The sequence below is a fragment of the Pleuronectes platessa genome, chromosome 22 (assembly GCF_947347685.1).
Source record: "Pleuronectes platessa chromosome 22, fPlePla1.1, whole genome shotgun sequence".
NCBI classification, from domain to species: domain Eukaryota; kingdom Metazoa; phylum Chordata; class Actinopteri; order Pleuronectiformes; family Pleuronectidae; genus Pleuronectes; species Pleuronectes platessa.
Window position 1 is genome coordinate 1383807 of NC_070647.1, and position 17894 is coordinate 1401700.

At 41.7% G+C, this 17894-nt stretch overlaps 1 protein-coding gene across 2 annotated transcripts in view; it reads right to left on the bottom strand.

The window, feature by feature from the left end:
* The window catches only part of scube1 (signal peptide, CUB domain, EGF-like 1), a 111691-nt gene extending 94228 nt beyond the window's left edge, over positions 1 to 17463 (bottom strand). For both annotated transcript variants that reach the window (XM_053415023.1, XM_053415022.1), the window contains exons 1-2: positions 17283 to 17463; positions 13774 to 13896 (exon numbers count right to left, since the gene is read on the bottom strand). In XM_053415023.1, the coding sequence (XP_053270998.1) occupies positions 13774 to 13896; positions 17283 to 17370 (211 nt within the window). In that variant the 5' untranslated portion in view covers positions 17371 to 17463. The remainder of the gene's footprint in view (positions 1 to 13773; positions 13897 to 17282) is intronic.
* Positions 17464 to 17894: the final 431 nt, after the last annotated feature.

Genomic DNA, 17894 nt, shown 5'->3' on the forward strand with positions numbered 1-17894 from the left:
AAGACTCCAATGGTGGCAAACGCGCTTAATGGCCAAAGGCTGGCCAACATCACACATGTCAGCGCTCCTGTGGGTCTCGTCCTCTCCGGTAACCATCACGAGGAGATGAGCTTTTATGTTATCGACTCCCCTAATGCCCCTCTGGTTCTTGGCCACCCCTGGCTCGCCAAGTATGATCCCCATATCGACTGGAGAGGCATGAGAATTGTGGGCTAGAGCCCGTCCTGTCTTTCAAACTGTCTCATTCAAGCCCAGACCCGGTTGCCCCCAGCCTCTGGATCGCCAGAGGAGTTCCAGACCTGTCAGCTGTTCCCTGTGAGTACATGGATCTTAAGATGTTTTTAGTAAATCCAGAGCCTCTTCGTTACCCCCCCATCACCCCTATGATTGTTGCATTGACTCTCACCAGGTCGCTTCTTTTCACTGTCACGACCTGAGACAGAGGCTATGAATGTGTATATCAGAGACTCTCTTGCAGCGGGAATAATACGCCCATCCTCTTCCCTCGCAGGAGCTGGTTTCTTCTTTGTGGGAAAGAAGGACAGCTCTTTGCGCCCGTGCATTGACTATCGGGGCCTCAATGAACTTACGATCAAAAATCGTTACCCTCTACCTCTAATGTCGTCGGCTTGTGAGCTACTTCAGAACGCTTCTGTGTTCACTAAGCTTGATCTCCGGAACGCCTACCATCTCGTTCATATCCGTGAGGGAGATGAGTGGTAGACAGCCTTCAATACCACCTCTGGCCACTACGAGTACCTCGTCCTTCCATTCGGCCTTACGAACGCCCCAGCGGTGTTTCAGAGTTTAGTGAACGATATCCTGAGACACATGCTAAATAGATTTGTGTTTGTCTATTTAGATGACATTTTAATTTGTTCTCAGCGCTCTTTGTGAGCGCTGAGAAGTGCGAGTTCGTCAAGAAACAGTCACCTTCCTAGGATACGTGATCTCCCCCGGAACCATCCAGATGGATTGGCAAAAGGTTGAAGCAGTCCTGGAGTGGCCCCCTCCTTCCACCTGCAAAGAGCTTCACAGCTTCCTCGGACTTGCAAACTTTTATCGACGCTTCATCCGGGATTACGGTTCACTTGCGGCTCCCCTCACAGCAGTGTTAATTTCGTTGATGAAAACTATGACAAAAAATATTCGTTAACGAACTTTTTTACATGACGAAGACGAAGACGTAACGAAAACGGATCTTTGAAAATAAAAACTATGACTAAATCTATTTTAACTTTCGTTGACTAGACGAGACGAGACGAAAATGTTGGTGGTTGACTAAGTCACAATAAATTTTTTAAACATCATCGTATCAGGCCGTCATGAAGTATCAGGAGCGGGCGAGTGAGTGTGTGTGTGCTCCCAGATAGCGCACCGGTCCCGAGGCTCCGCCCCGCTCACTCGCTCAGAGACACAAGATCAGAGCTCGTTCACGTAGAGAAGCCGCTCACTGACTCACCGGCTGCTTCTTAACTATGGAAACAGTGAAAACACAGAGTTTCTCTGGTCTCAGCTGCTCAGAGATCAGCGCAGCAGCTTCTTGATCAGAGCAGAAGCTGCAGTTGGTTTGTACCGAGCTTCAATTTCTGTGTCCGCCTCCAGCCTGACCTGCTCTCACTTTTTGTTTTCACATTTAAAACTAAATATATATTTTACGCTATTAGGCTGCAGCTATATGTTTTTATTTATTTCAAAATAGGGTACTTCTTATTTCATAAATTTCCCACAAATATTTGGAGGACTCAAATAGCCCTACAAAGTTCTGTGTTTAATTTATTTCAAAGTAGGCCTACACTTGCCTGTGTATTTTCTTCTCTTCATAAGTGTTCTGTGTTTTCCTTTGTTGTAACAGGTACAAATAGCAATAAAATGTCAAGAGTTTTCTTTATTGTCGTTCTATAATTTCGTAAAAGCAACAAACTATAGTTTAGTATAGTATAACTTTATATTAAACTTTATTAGCTTTGTTATCAAACATGTTTTGCGGCTCCAGACAAATTTTATTTGGGGGAAGAGGGGGCAAAATTACTCTTTTGAAAGTAAAGGTTGCCGACCCCTGCTATAGACCTATGCTGGTAGGGATATCTAATGGACAACCTAAGTACTGCAAGCTAGACTATTATGCAGTTTTAGACACAACACAGGGTCCCTGGGCCTGAGAAGGGAAGAAAAGGAGTTTAATGTGGCTACTAAATGTGACTAAAACTAGACTAAAATGTAATTTGTTTTCATCGACTAAAACTTGACTAAAACTAAGACGGATAAAAATGACTAAATGTGACTAAAACTAATATGCATTTTCGTCAAAAGACTAAGACTAAGACTAAATCAAAAATAGCTGCCAAAATTAACACTGGACAGCAAGAGTCTTGTATGGTAAGAGGTCTCCCTGTTGCCACCAGACTAAGTGAATCTTCAAATTCTATTGATAGAGACTGCAGTTGAGAGACTAACAGAAGCACTGGATTCATCACTTTAATACTTTCACAGCATGTATACAATGACTGAAGCTGCTTCATAATTTAATTTGATATAGATATCTAACTTTCTTTAATATGAGGCTGTTACTGTAGCCATTTATACCTCAATTAAATGACAGGTCCCCATAATGTAACTGTGATAGAGGTCCCTATAACCTGAGTAATCTAAAGTAAACACACATCTAATGTGCCGTCATGTTCAGTTGAGTGGAAGAACACAAATAGTGTGGGCAATATCAATAAAGCACAATATGGGCTGATTGCGTCTGTCCAATGTGACACTGAAGTATTAAAACCTTGTTTCTTATGGCCTTGTTCGACCCCAGCATCAAGTACAAATGTAAGATAAATATGACTCACCCTGTCATTACCCCATGTTCAGACTGAACTTTTTTCTAGATGCCTCTCTCACACACACACACATACACACAAGCACATGTGCAGTTGGGTTGAGTGATGCACAGCTCCTCCCACACACTTCATTTGACAGCACAAGGATAAAAGTTCACATTTTTCCATAAAAAGAAAGCAACAGCTTGTGAAAATGAGAGGACAGCATATGAAAGCCAGGGAGCAGCTTTCCTCTCAGAGATACGCTTATTTGAGGAAATTGCTCTTCTCAGGGCACAGTAGTCCGTATTTGAGGGAAACAGTCATGATAAAATTCTGGCTGGGATCTCACAGAGTCCTGCTGAACTACCCGACAGCTGGCTTCTGCCTGAACAATGCAGCCTGCAAGCTGCTAATTTGTAGTGCGGAAATGTAGCAGAGGCTGAGATCACAGGTCGTCTCCCTTGGTCACCGGGGCTCGAATCCCAGCAGTAACAAAAGCAAGGGAGCGAACCAGGTTTTCTCACACAGGTCACATCTCCACAAACCTTGAAACTTCAGATTAATAATTTGATCAACAATACAATCCATGTTCGTGTTGCCTACTTTTCAAACAGGAAAGTAATGACATAATTTGATTGAATTCAATTGAATTTCTAACCATATAGCCTTTTTCTATATTAACAAACGTGCATCTATCATCATATCATCTTGGTCCAGCAGATTTAGGTATTGTTTTGTAGATTAAAATTTACATAGTTTTGGTGCTTAGTACTGTGCTCTTATTACTGTCGTGTCTTCACTGCACTGCGCAGAATTGAAACATACAAGCAGGCATCATCTACACTGAGGTAAATTATTTTTCTAGGAAATATGAGAGAGTCCACAAGTGGACTGAAGGTCACCTTATGACCCTCCACGTTCAGCTGCAACCAAAATAACAATCCACCATCACAATCCACCATCAGCTGCAACCACAATCACAGTCCACCATAACAGTCCACCATCAGCTGCCACCACAATTGCAATCGACCATCACAATCCATCATGAGCCACAACCACCTATCACAATTCACCATCACAAACCCCCATCAACCGCCACTACAATCACAATCCACCATCACAATCCCCCATCAACCGCCAAATCCCAATCCACCATCAAAACCCCTAATCAGCTGCCACCACGATCACAATCCACCATCAAAACCCACCATCAGCTGCCATCATGATCACGATCCACCATCAGCCGCCAACACAATCTACCATCACGATCCACCATCAGCTGCCAACACAATCCACAATCCACCATCTAGATCCACCATCTAGATCCACGTTCAGCTGCCACCACAATCACAATCCATCATCACGGTCACAATCCACCATCACAGTCACAATTCATCATCATGATCCACCAAAACTAACTATGATCCTGGATCCACCATCACGGTCACAATAACAACTCCCACATTATAATCTTTGCAGATACGCTGATGCCAACCCCAACCACCTCCACATGTTAGCCGCTGAAGGTTTTTTTCTACTGTTTTCACATATGTCGTAGTTTTCCACAACACCTGCATTCACATGCAAAGGTGGAAAATTGGTGTTGTTCATCTACTGTATAAGTTTGATGTCAGGAACACTGTTTTGCAACCTACACGTTACTCCTAGTCTTATTGACCCCTGCTCACTGTGCGAGTAAATATCAATATTAGATGCTTCTTAATGTGGTCAATTATTTGTCACTCAGATACTTACTTACTTTTTTCTTTGTTTTTATATAGAGGAGTAAACTATAATTCTGGAAAAGGCCACACCTAATTGTGGAAAAGGCCAGATATAAATAGTTGGATGAGTTCCTACGTATGAAACATATACACAACAGATTTCAGTCTGGTTTTAGAAAGGGACACAGCAGCGAAACAGCAAGGGTGATAATAATAAATGACCTTAGCGTGAGTGCAGATTACAAGAAATGCAGCTGTCCTGATGCTCCTCGAATTATCTGCTGCATTTGATGCAGTAGATCACAAGATTATTTTACAGAGACTCGAAAGTTGGATTAGTATCAAAAGCATAGCTTTGGTTTAAAACATACCTTACTGGCAGAACATATTTTTGCTAGCCTCGGTGACCATAACAGCATGATAACCTTTTCGGCATTCCACAGGGTTCCCTTCTTGGTTCTTTATTATTTTGCTTATATATGTAACCACTGGGAAAAATGATTAGTGATCATGGTGTGAACTCTCCTTTTTATGCTGATGATACACGATTATATCTGTCCGTAGCGCCAGATGACTCTGATGCTCCAAAGCAAGTTATTAATCGCCTCACCAGTGTGGAACAATGGATGAGCGACATTTTCTCAAATTAAACAAAGACAAAAAAGAAATTGGACTACTCTAATGTACTTTATTCAGGATTACCGAAAAAATCTATATGCTGAGTCCAGCTTGTGCAAAATTCAGCAGCCGGGTTTTAATGAGAAACAGGAAAAGGGATCATATTACTCCGGGTTCAGCGTCTGAGAACCTGAAGCCAAGTCCTGAGTCACGTGTCCCTCTTCAAGTTCACATCCGTTACATGTACACTGAGGACTGATTTTATAATGAATTTACTCATTTTTAAGTCTCTTAATGGTACCGCACCCTCATACATCTCTGACTGTTTATCGGAATATGTTCCAAACCATCCTCTCAGGTCTTCTACTGAGGGCTTGCTAAATATCCCCAAAACAAGTACAAAATGTTTGGGGAAGCAGCTTTTTCTTGCTATGCCCTAAAGCAGGCCTATTCACCTAGTGGCCCAATGGCCGGATACGGCCCATTTGAATTTATCCATGGCCCACAAGACTGACTGCAAATCAGTATAGCTTGGAAAGAAAAAATAAAACTAACGGACATGCTTCTTATATGCTTTGAGACATCTAACCCAGAACCATTGAGTTTTACTGTTGCCTCAACCAAACCTGTATGATTACGTCTTTATGTTACGCACCTGTGTTGGTTATCGCAACCCACTCCTCACTTGCGCTCTGGTCTGGCTGCCCACTGAAACATCTGCACTAGCTAACGCTACCAACTAGTCAAATTATTTCTCGTTTTCGAACAGTTCAGTTGAACAGAGGAGGAAAGTAAACGGACTGTTAGCATCTTTTCAACGAGTTCTGTTTTACCAGATTCATCTGGCTGTTTATGTTTATGGATATGAACCTGCAAAGCACCCTATTTCTGCTTGGAAATGTGTTGAAGGTTTATTTACCATTATTGTGATGGATACTGTTTCAAGATGTTCAGTTAAATTACCTAATTGCTGCTTGGAATTGTTTTTGATAGTTTCCTGAACATGCTCGTTTATTGTTAATCTGATATCTGAAGATTAACAATAAACTTGTTAATCTTCAAATTGTTTTCTACATTTGTGGATGTGGACATGTCAGAAAAACACTGTCTCATTTTTTGTTTATGTTTTTTATGTAACTTTTGCACTTCTATCAAAGCTTGATAGCCTTCCTGTGTTTTGGAATGGAATGACAGTCTGTTTCTGACTATATAAAGTGTAAGAAAAGAGATGAGTCCGTCACTGTTTACCTGTGGAAATATACATTACTGTTTTTCATTTTTAGCCATTAATTGATCAATATTCTGTGCGGCCCTCACACCCCCCATGATTTTCTTATTTGGCCCACTTGCTACTGAAGTTTAATAGTCCTGCCCTGAAGGTTTGGAACTAACTCCCACCACACATCAGACAAGCTACTTCTGTTGTTAGTTTTAAGAAACAACTCAAGACCTATTTCCATGATCTTGCTTTTAATTAATTGTATCTCCTGTTTTTTAACACCATTATCTTTATACTATTTTAACATTCTTAACTTCTTATTGCTCTTATTTCGTCTTTCATTTTATTGTAAAGTACTTTGAGCTATTATTGGTATTGTTATTATTGTTATTATTGTTGTTGGTATTTTTGATGTTATAGTTATTTTTGTTGTTATTATTATTATTGACAGCTCTTGTGCCCATGAAATGGATTAATAAGGAAAGAGGATCATAAGGGGAACAAATGTGATTATTTTAAATATAAATGATGCATTGAAAAATATGATGATGTCAATGCCTTCCTGTCATCCCGAACTGTGTCATAGAGAAACAACACAAATTTGTTTGTATGAGGTTCACCAGGCATCACAATCCAAAATAGCACTTAACATCTAGGAATATGGAGTATGAAGAGAGTGCAAGGTCTTTGAATAAACACACTCTAGACAGAGCAGTTTGATAAGATGAAAAATTTAAGATAACACTATTGAGACATCATACTTTTCTGAGCCAAGTCACACAATCCATAAAGACAGGAGTAATACAAAAACGTTACTGGACCCCTAGTTATATTTAATTTCTCAATCCACTTCATGATATACTAGACCGCTGACTGATTCTTTGCTGATATGGAGTGCTGCTGATGAGAGGCACAGACAACTTGCAGCATGAGGAGACCAAGCACAGAGGCTCTGCTGCTTCCAGGTGCTTCCAGGAATAGCAGAACCGCAAATGGCACTGGCCGGCAAAGTGGCCTGTAATGCCTGTTGATGGAAAACACAGCTGGCCATTACAGCACCCATATCTAATCACCGGGGTCAAGGGGCAACTCCTATCCACCATTCATCTTCATTTGGTATTGCTGTCACAAGCTGTTGTCTCATCACTGCAGGGAGGTTGGTAGATCTTAGTGTTCAGTCAGGAGGCAGTGGGCAGATAGCATTTAGACACACACACACACACACACATACTCATACACACACACTGGTATTAACAAGTGTTTTTTGTGGACCGACATGTGAAGGTACATGTGTGTCACACCAATCATGTTCTGGACCACATGTGTTCACATTCTTTTAGCAGTGTAAACGAATGTGGTCCTGACCAAATTGAGAGACACCCTACTCAACTACTCCACTGCGTAAAGCAGTAATACGGTCATCGGATGTATGAGTGTAACTTTATTTAATCAAATACTCACATCAACTTAAAATGACAGAAAATAGAAGTTGTATAATAAAGTTACATAAAGTTAGCATTTTAGGCAAAAATGTTCATTGTGAGTGGATGAGAGAAACATTCACTCACACATGCTGTTGACATTCTAACTCCATCAAAGCTGAGTGCATCACTCACCCAGACTTACAGTGTGCAACTGTTTATCAGTGTGTGTGTGGGTGAAGTGTAGTGATATTAAGTGGCTGGCGAAGCAGGTCAGATCCGACAACATATTCAGGGGAAGAAGTGCATATTCCGGAAAACCTTGAACCCTCTGCTGTTTCCTCTCAAGGGCAAAGGAGCAGTTGCTATTCAGGACACCTCGCTCGGACTATGTGCGTCTGTGTGTTTGTTTGTGTGTGTGTGTCCTCTGTAACAAACACAATCCTAATCAAGGAGCATTCCAAACAAAAATCACATTGATAGCAGTGCACACAGATGGTAGGAAGAGAGACAAAGAGTGGGAAAAAGGGTTTGTGTAAAAAAAGAAACACTGCAGTGAGTGGAAATGCTCTAAAAAGAGCTGAAGTTGTGATGTCCCATCCAGGTTTACCTGTTACTCTATATGTTTCTGTGATAACATATCAAACAACAAACGGAAAACAACATGACCATGGGTAAGGGGTTAGTTGTATTTGTCCTCCTACAGAGAATTATCATATGAACCAGCAGAAGCACAACTGTTCGGTCTTGTTGCATTCTAACTCGTTAGGGTCACTTCTTACCACAGCAGCAGCAGCAGCTGTTTTCAGAGAGACAGCTGTAAAAGGTCAACGGCTTCCACCTGCACAGCAGCAAACACCAGATAGATTCAATAAGAGATCAGCTGGTGAACAAAGTGGAACATCTAGCAGGACACTGGACTTCATTTATCAAAGACAGCACCAAATGAATCTTCATGTTGCCCCATAATTGCTGGATGTGGGATTAAATTATAAACATTAAAGGCTGTTACGATGTACTATTTTACTAAAGGTTTTTTCATACTCCTTGCACAGAACTGGGAACTTCTGATTTCAGGTCAGCCCTCTATAACCCAAGGTGGAAACCTGTCATCTTAAATTTTGTTCTATCAATCGTTGGACTACTTTCATCTTGTTGTTTCCCATTGTCATGTTGTTGTATGGACTATTACACTTGGACTGAAAATCTGATGTTATTATGTCTGTGTGTAGACTAAATCCTTACCTTCTCACAGAACTAAAAAAAAAGTATAACCTGCTTGACAGTTTTGTGTCTGTAACCGCTGCGCAGGCAAAGCATATTTCCACCATAATTTCCCTTCCATGTTGACATCACACCACCGTCGTTAGACAGTCCTTCCATGCACTCACCCTTATATCACCATCAGTCTCTCTTGACTAGTCTGCAGTGCCAACAAATTCCATTTAATCCCATTTTCCTTCCTTCCCCTCGTCTTGGTATTCCACCTGCCTTATTCCACTTTTGCTGTCCCACTTCCCTGATGTCCCCCCTATATTCTGTCATCACACATGGCCCTCCCTTGCTGATCTCATTGCAATCTAGGTAGAGCAAACTGAGGAAAGTAAGCTGGATGTTGGGGCACTTAAAACTACAAATATATCTTATCATGAATATCAAAATGTCAAATAAAGCCTAGTGTAGTTCAAAAAATTGGCCCCTTAATGAATCTTCAGCAAGTTTGCCAGGCACTCGCTTTGTTGACCAGTTTCACATATACTTAGGGCTGCATTGTTCAATGATCTTAAGTCAACCCAGGTTTTTCGAAACTATGTATGAGCGTGTGCACACAAAAGGGACAGTGTTCACTGGTTATGACCAATCGCAGATATGGACAAGTGTACTGGCATCAGAGCTGCATTTTTCGAGGAGAGAACTATTATGTTAGAAAAATGTGAGGAGTAAAAACATATCATCCAGACTAAAAGAAACATAGTTACAGCTGCTAAAGGCAGGAAGGACAGCTGGCAAAATAATGGCAGATTGTGTGAATGTGTATGTGTTTTAGAAAATGATTTTATAGTAAAACTGTCCTATGGTGGGGGAAAGAGTAGATCTGATTATTATTTGGTTTGAGTTTTCATTCCATTAATGTGTAATGTACATGTATTCTCATTGTGTGAATGACGAGAAGAACAGTGATACTATGTTTCAAAGGAATTGATTGGTTTGTGGGCGGTGCTTTTATATGGGTTGAACTCTCATCTATCTCTACACTGTACAACTCACTTCAGACCATATCTTTGTTGGTTTATCACTTTGCACCAAATAGCTATGCACCAACAATGCTGCTGACCACACCGCATTTTTAGACCAGTAGACCATGGACACTCAGATGGGTGCAAGCACATTTTTCTATTTACACAGCATGGGCACTGGACTCTAAAAATACTAGTTTCAGTACGAATTGGTGTCAGTGTTGGCATTTTTTTGTCATTCGCATTGATTAAAAAATGTTGGCCTGATTAGAGGTCGCTCACTTGCTGTGAATTTTCCGAACATTTTCCTCCAGCATTCTCACATGGGCTCATTGGGATATTTTTTATCACATTTCCCAAACCTTTTACTTGAGGGCTTGCAAGTAAAGTTCCAGAGAATGTCTGGAGCAACTGACTTTATGTATGTGTTCAGTGTATTTTTAAGAGCAGCTTAAATGTGACAGACATCATCCCATCTTCTGTCAGGACACCTGCTTTTCTAGGTTCCATTTTCACAAACCCCCAACTGCAAAGCTCAGTATCAGCTGGCCACCTTCAATCAATTCTGGACCCGACCTGAAACATAAGACTGGTGACCTGACCACTACGCTGATCGAAGCTGCTCTGACCTTCTGCCAGGTAGTCCAGGCAGTAAATCATTTCCTCTGGTGTTTTCTCTTGTTCAGACCAACTCAATGGTACAGACACACTTCATGACATGCACAGCTGACATCTTCATAAATGATTTAATACTCTTACAGGACACTGAGCCGTGCTTTTCTTAAACCGGGATGCGGTTCTGAAAGATTTAAAGTTTATGTAATGAAATTATTTCTTGAATAGCAGCAGATTAGTACATTTTAGAAGCTTATAGGACAGGACATAAATTAGCTTTTTTTTTAAGTAAGGAGAAAAGGAGTGAACCATGTTGTTCAGAATGTATCATTTCACCTGTATTGTTTGCAGAATTATAAAAGGTGCTGGTGTTAATGCAGCAGCTCCATCAGATCACATTTTCCTTGAACCTCTTCAGTTTTCAATATTTACATGACACAGAAATAGATTAAAACAAAATGTATTAATTTAGAAAAGAGTTAATTTTATCATCCATGGTGTTCCTTGGTAATAATTGTAATTTACATACTGATTCTAACACTGGTTCCTGTAGGTGATATTTCTCGCAGGAATTTATCTATAATGTTCACTAGCTGGAGCCGACAGGCACATATCAAGGTGATGAAAAGATTTGGAAGTGCAAAGAGTGTGTTGTTGGAATTCACCTAGAGCTTTACCATACATTTAGCTTTTTCTTCTAAATACTGAACGAATCCATAAAATCATCATGACAACAGTGACAGCTTTTTAAGTGCTTGCCCAGTCATGAGCATCATATTGTAGCTGATGGAAAAGATGGAAAAAACTACAAAAATAGGACCCACATTGTAGTTGACCATTTGATCCTTCCATCTCATCCCAGTTTTATAAATACAAAAGCACTGGAGCATCACTTATAGAAAGACATTCTGTCTTTATTGTGTGCAGTGGACCAAACAGTGTGTGTGTGTGTGTGTGTGTGTGTGTGTGTGTGTGTGTGTGTGTGTGTGTGTGTGTGCGCTTGTGTGTATGTGTGTGAGTGAGGTAGGATTGAGAACAACAGATAGAGAGAGAGAGTGGGCAGGCTCCAGCTGTGGTGTGCTTTGAGGCAGAAGTGAGTGGAGGTGTGAATGCACAGCCAGGCACTATCCCCGTCTCACCCTAACACTCCCTTCAGTACACTTCCTCCCTGTTAATTAGGAGAAGTGGTTGGGGGGTTGAAACAGCTGTCAAAGCCGTTGTTACATCAGAGGCCCTGTTCTTGCCCACGTTTGATTTTATCTGATGGGACAGTCTCTTTGTGGCAACTAGGGATGGCCAACTCAAGGTTTTTTGGCCTACATCCTAGTCAAGGGGTGAGCAAACTTTTTGACTCGCCGGCCACAATGGGTTCTAAAATTTGACAGACGGGCCAGGCCAGGACCAGATGGATGGAGTGTTTTTGTGAACTAATGACATGAAAGGATTTGGCCTTTAAAAAGTAGCAAAGCATTTATTTACAAGGAAATTTAACAAAAACTCGCCTTTGCTATTTTGAATGCCACCGAAAAACTTGCCCTGATAGTTGACTCTTGAATCGCAGTTTGTCGGTGATTTTTTTGCTGAGGCTGTAAATTAGCCGCCAACCTCTGAGCCATAGCCGGCCATTCTTGCATTGACTGCTTGCTAGCGTAGTTAGCATGCTTCTTGGCAAATTGACAGCTGATGTTGTACTCCTTGAAAACTGCAACAGTTTCTCGGCATATCAGGCATACAGCCTTCGATTGGACTTCAATGAAAAAGTATTTTGTTGTCCACTCCATGTTAAACACTCGGCACTCATTGTCCACTTTTCGTCTCCTTGATCCGCTGATTTTACAGAAGGGCTCACAGGGCAAAGCGAAAAAGTGAAGGGACATCATGTGCCCTTTCGAGCCCTATACACCACACTCCCGCTCAAATTTAATTTAGCTGATGCTTTTATCCAAAGTGACTTACAATAAGTACATTCAACCCCGAGGGTACAAACCCAGAACAACAACAAGCTAGAAAGTACACTTTTTTTCAGTTTTTGGATATTTGGACAAGTTCGGCGTGCCGAATTAAAAAGCCCAAAGGGCCATATACGGCCCGCGGGCCGTACCTTGCCCATGTCTGTCCTAGTCTATACTGAGTATGTGGTATATTATTATACAGAAAACCCTTCTGCCCTTAAATGGTTTGAGTCATATCTCACTAATAGAAAAATGTCATGCCTAATTGTCAGCTCTGCTGACATACGACAGGGTTCTGCTCTTGGTCCAGCTTCGTTCTCCCTTTAAAGACTTATGGCAGGAAACATTATAAGTTATTTTAATTTGTGAAGATGATGTGCAAAATTACTTATATTTTATACCAGATAATGTTCATCTAAGGAATTTTATGTATAGCTATTGAGTAATGGCTTAATTTCAGAAATTACTTAATTTTAAACCTTATCACCTACCAACAAACTGCAAACATGAGCAATATTGAATCCAAATCCAGAAACTTGGTATCACATTTGATGATTCACAACTACATTTTTATGCTCATATCAATAACAATTTCACCCAAGAAATATAGCAAAAATCAAATCAGCTAGGTCTTTTCCGTACCTAAAAACGCTTATTCTCACTTTTTTTCTTCTTACGCCTGGACTACTGCATGAACAATCCTCAAAATGCTGCTGCTCACACACCAAGCGTAAGGCTCATATCTCTCCCTCCCTTACTTCAATGGGTGCCAGTTAAATTTAGGATTGATTTTAAGATTCCTTATTTGTTCACTCCAAGGTCAAACAACTGAAGTAGACATGGGGGGTTTATCAGCTCCAATTTGCAGTGATAGAAACATGAAACCCAGGTGCATGCGTTGATTTGGCAAGACAGTCAGGTGATTCTTGAGGTGATTCATTGTACAAATGCAGATACAGGGGTCATTATTCTTCCAACAAGAGTTGTCAGGTTGCTTAGTTTTCTTCTGCACTGCCATGTTAACATAGCAATTAAATGGAAAGTATGCAAACGTATTTTCAGCTGCAATGAAGGGGAGCCTATCTATATATATAGGCTCTACAGAGCAGGCTGCTAGTGTCAAAGAAGAGAGGAGAGGAGAGGAGAGTCTGAAGGAAGGAAGGTCACTCACCCTCACAGTGCTTGCCATCTCCTTTGTAGCCCGGCTTGCAGATGCAGTTGTAGGATTTTGGCGTGTTCTGGCACAGGGCATCAATGTGGCAGTCATCTGAACCCTCTGCACACTCGTCTGCATCTGTATAGACAGAAGATCAAAATCCTCGTCTCTTGGGATCTTTCCTTGAACAAGACATATTATGGTTTTTCATTTTCCCCTTAAATCTAGTGTTACTGGGGTTTTGTGTTTGAAAAAGGTCTAAAAAAGTTAAAAAGCCCAAAGTCTGCAGTAAAGGGAGCTCTTCTCCCCCACAGAAAGCATTGCTTCTGATGCCCCTCGTAAGTAGTCCGGTCGATACTTCTGCTGGTTAAGTCATGTAACATCACAATGCCCCACATTTGCATAATGCACACCTAGTGGCTTGTTTGACATTCCTCTAAAAATCCAGGTTAAGCAAGGGCGGAAACAATGAAAGCAGTTGACCAATCACAGTAGAGTGGGCCAACTGGGAGGCAGACTTTAAAGAAACAGGAGATAAAACCAAACATTTCTGACAGAGGCTGAAAAGAGGTACTGCAGCAATGGATAGATATATATTAATATGGATATATATATGGATATATATTTTTAAATTATGAAACTGAATATGAGCACAATATGTCCCCTTTAATATGGCCAGCAGGGCTCTGTCCAACGACAAAAGAAAGAAAGTAATCATAGCCTCTGAAGGAGAATGTTAGCATTAGTGTTAACTCAGCTAACCCAGTCACTCATGTACCTTCTCAAGCTCCTTTCGATGAACAAATACAAGGAAGTCCTCTTTAGCAATTAATTGAGCCCTCAATTAGTGGGGGACAAGGCGAACCGCTGACATAATTTAATTCAAATAAAACAAGAAAAAATGGGGGATTTTTTTGTACAGCTTCCTATATTGTAAGACGCCAGTGTCTAAAGTTACCTCATTTAGGCCCTCTTCAGACTTGATATTAAAATCCATCTGACACGAACCAAGAAAAGAGACCATATTTCTCCTGTATTAGCTTCACTACACTGGCTTCCAGTTTAATAAAGAATTTAATACAAAATTATCTTCCTCACCTTCAAGGCCCTTAATAATATTGCACCATTATACCTTAAAGAGCTGATAGTACCTTATCAAACCACTAGAGCACTGCACTCCCAGCATTCAGTCATCCCTAAAGTCTCTAAAAGTAGAGTAGGAGCCAGAGCTTTCAGCTATCAGGCTCCTCTCGTGTGGAATCGTCTCCCACTTTCAGTTCGGGAGGCAGACACCCTCACTACGTTTTTTATAAACTAAAGCGTAAGAGCTCGCTCAGGTTTGTCTAATCAATATTGTAAATACTATTATCATCTATTGCACTTCTGACTTTCCTGGGAGAGGGATCCCTCACATGTGGCTCTCTGAGGTTTTTATGTTTTTTTACCCTGTTAAAAGTAATTTTTAGTAGTTTTTCCTTACTCTTGTTGAGGGTTGAGGAAAGAATATATCGCACCTTACCCTATGAGACAAATTTTGATTTGTGAATATGGGCTACACAAATAAAATGTTATTGATTGATTACAAGTGGACAGTTCTGACTTTGTCAGTTCACACGTAGCATTAAAATGCATCCTTGTGTGTCTCCAGTGGCCACTTGTGATCAGATCTCACTTTCCTGCTCTATATGTAAATACATAAAACATACATCCTTTCTGCTCACAAAGACCACATTTTGTAACCAGCCTGAAAATATGTTTATATGTGTCTGTGTGATGGTGTAAGAGAGAGAGAGAGAGAGAGATACAAATCGTTGTTGCTTTATAATTAAACAACATTTGACCCATTTAAAGAAATAGAACAATTAATTTGTGGTGATAAGTGTTGATGTTGTGGGGATGGCCAGAAATAAATCAATGCGTATAAAATACTAAGGGTATAGGTCATTTTGAAAATTAAGTACGTCAGAGGATGTCAGCTAAGTAAGCAGTCCGTCACTGTGGCCCAGGACACACACTGCTAAAAGAATGTGGCCACATGCGTACCAGTCCACCTCTGAATGTGGTCTGAGTGATCAGATCTCAATATGTCCTTGATGTTTCTTGGGAGTGTTCCCACCTGTACATAGAGCTGTCTACTTGTGATCCGATCACCCTGGACGCATTTGCTTTTTCCAATAAAGCAGTTCCATGATATCCTAAAAGTGTCAGAGAGAATCACTGGCCCTTTTGTATGACAGTGAGAAAAAGGTCTAAGGTGAAGGTCCGGCCTCAGACAACATCCAGAGAATAGAGGGTTTAACAGCTCCTCAAATGATCAGGTTATTGATAGAAGAGTCGGTCACATCTGGGCCTGAATCCCAGGGCAGAGGGCCAACTCATTACACAGTGTACACACACACACACACACACACACACACAGACACACACACACAGAGGGAGGGGGGCTGGAGACAGAGTTGCTCTGCCTCCGCCAACCATTCAGCACACCTTTGCATCCTTGTTCAAATCCCCCTGTGCTTCCTTTAGAGTATAAAAAGCTGGTTTGCGTCAGGCTGTTGAGGAGAAGCAGCCTGTGGTTCAGCCTCTGCTCTCTGTCTGTAAACCATAGAACTGAATATACAATAAATATTTGTCCAGTGCTGCAGCCCAAGCCAAGGGCGGAGGGGAGGGGGTGTGCACCCACTGTCCTCACTGTCTCAGTATTGACTCTTCACCCTTTCACAGAGGTGGGAGGCTGAACAATGTGCTGCTGCTGCTGCCTGGTCGATATTGGGACCATGCTGCCTGCCTGGCCCTCCTGGGAGTTAGACCCCCCCCCCCCCCCCCCTAACTACACACAAACACACACACACACGCACAATCCTCCGGCTCCAGACAGGCCCTCAAAACCAGAGACAAGATGCTCTCTAGCGGCTCTAAAACCGCCGTTTCCAGGCGATGAAATGTGAAAACAGTCCGCCCTCTCACACGAGTGTGCAACCAAGGGATCAGGCTGCGGTTTCCCATTCAAGTTGGCGTTTGCGCGCAGGAAACAGAAGTTCCAGTGAAGTCTGCAAGCTGGTAAACCGCCGCTCAGGAAAAACTGTGATGCAAACCTGAGATCCCACGCAGACTCTGGCATTTAATTAATCGGGCTGTTATTTACGTAACGAGCGAATTCAAAGTGACATGCCTGCTCTGTCTATCGGGTGGAAATAGTGCGCAAATGTGACTTTTCAGTGCCATTAAGTGGTTTTAGTTTGTTTTTTTCATCACTGCGATGCTCTTGTAAAATTACAGCGGCTAAAAATGAAATGTCACAAAGTACATGATGATCGGATCAGAGTACATGCAGGGTTAGTAAATGAGCATCTTAAAGTGGCCCGGGGGTGTTTTCTGATTTAAAACCAGTGCAATCATTAGAATAAATGAAATAGTCATTCACTCAGGTCTCCATCATGTTCCCCCTTTGAGCCGGTAACACAGAAGCCAGCAAAAGGTGCGAGTGGACAATAGAGCGAGACGGAGGAAAGGGCAGCGCTTACCTGAGAGTCCGACATTCCCCATCACCCTGCAAGTATTTATGAGGAGGATAAACAAACAAACGTCCCGGGAAAAACAAGCGCTCCCCATGCTGACAGACGGTGTGAGGATTCAGCGGGTCTTTCCTGGGGGTTTGGACTGTGTGTGTGCGCGCGTGTGTGTGTGTATGTGGGTCTCTGAGAGAGCGAGAGAGAGAGAGAGAGAGAGAGAGAGAGAGAGAGAGAGAGAGAGAGAGAGAGAGAGAGAGAGAGAGAGAGAGCAGAAAAGAGAGGAGGCAATCCGAGCTCTCTGATTGGTTTGTCTGTGCCAGTGGGAGAGAGAGGAGGGAGAGAGAGAGAGATGAGCAGCGTCATAGTGGGGGTACTCAGGGTATAAAACTGTAAAGAAATCCTATAAAAGGAATCCTAATTTCAGACATGAACTCCGGGGAATGCTCCGGACATTCCCCGATCCATAGTGTGAAAAGGCAAATGTCCAAATGAGAGCCTCACAGACTTTCTCCACAGTTTTTCCGACCAGCCCCTAGAGTAAAATCCGGATAATGTCAAATAAGTCCAAGTGAGAAACACAGCAAAAGTAGTGTTGACATGTGACAGACACAAAAGTGGAAATAA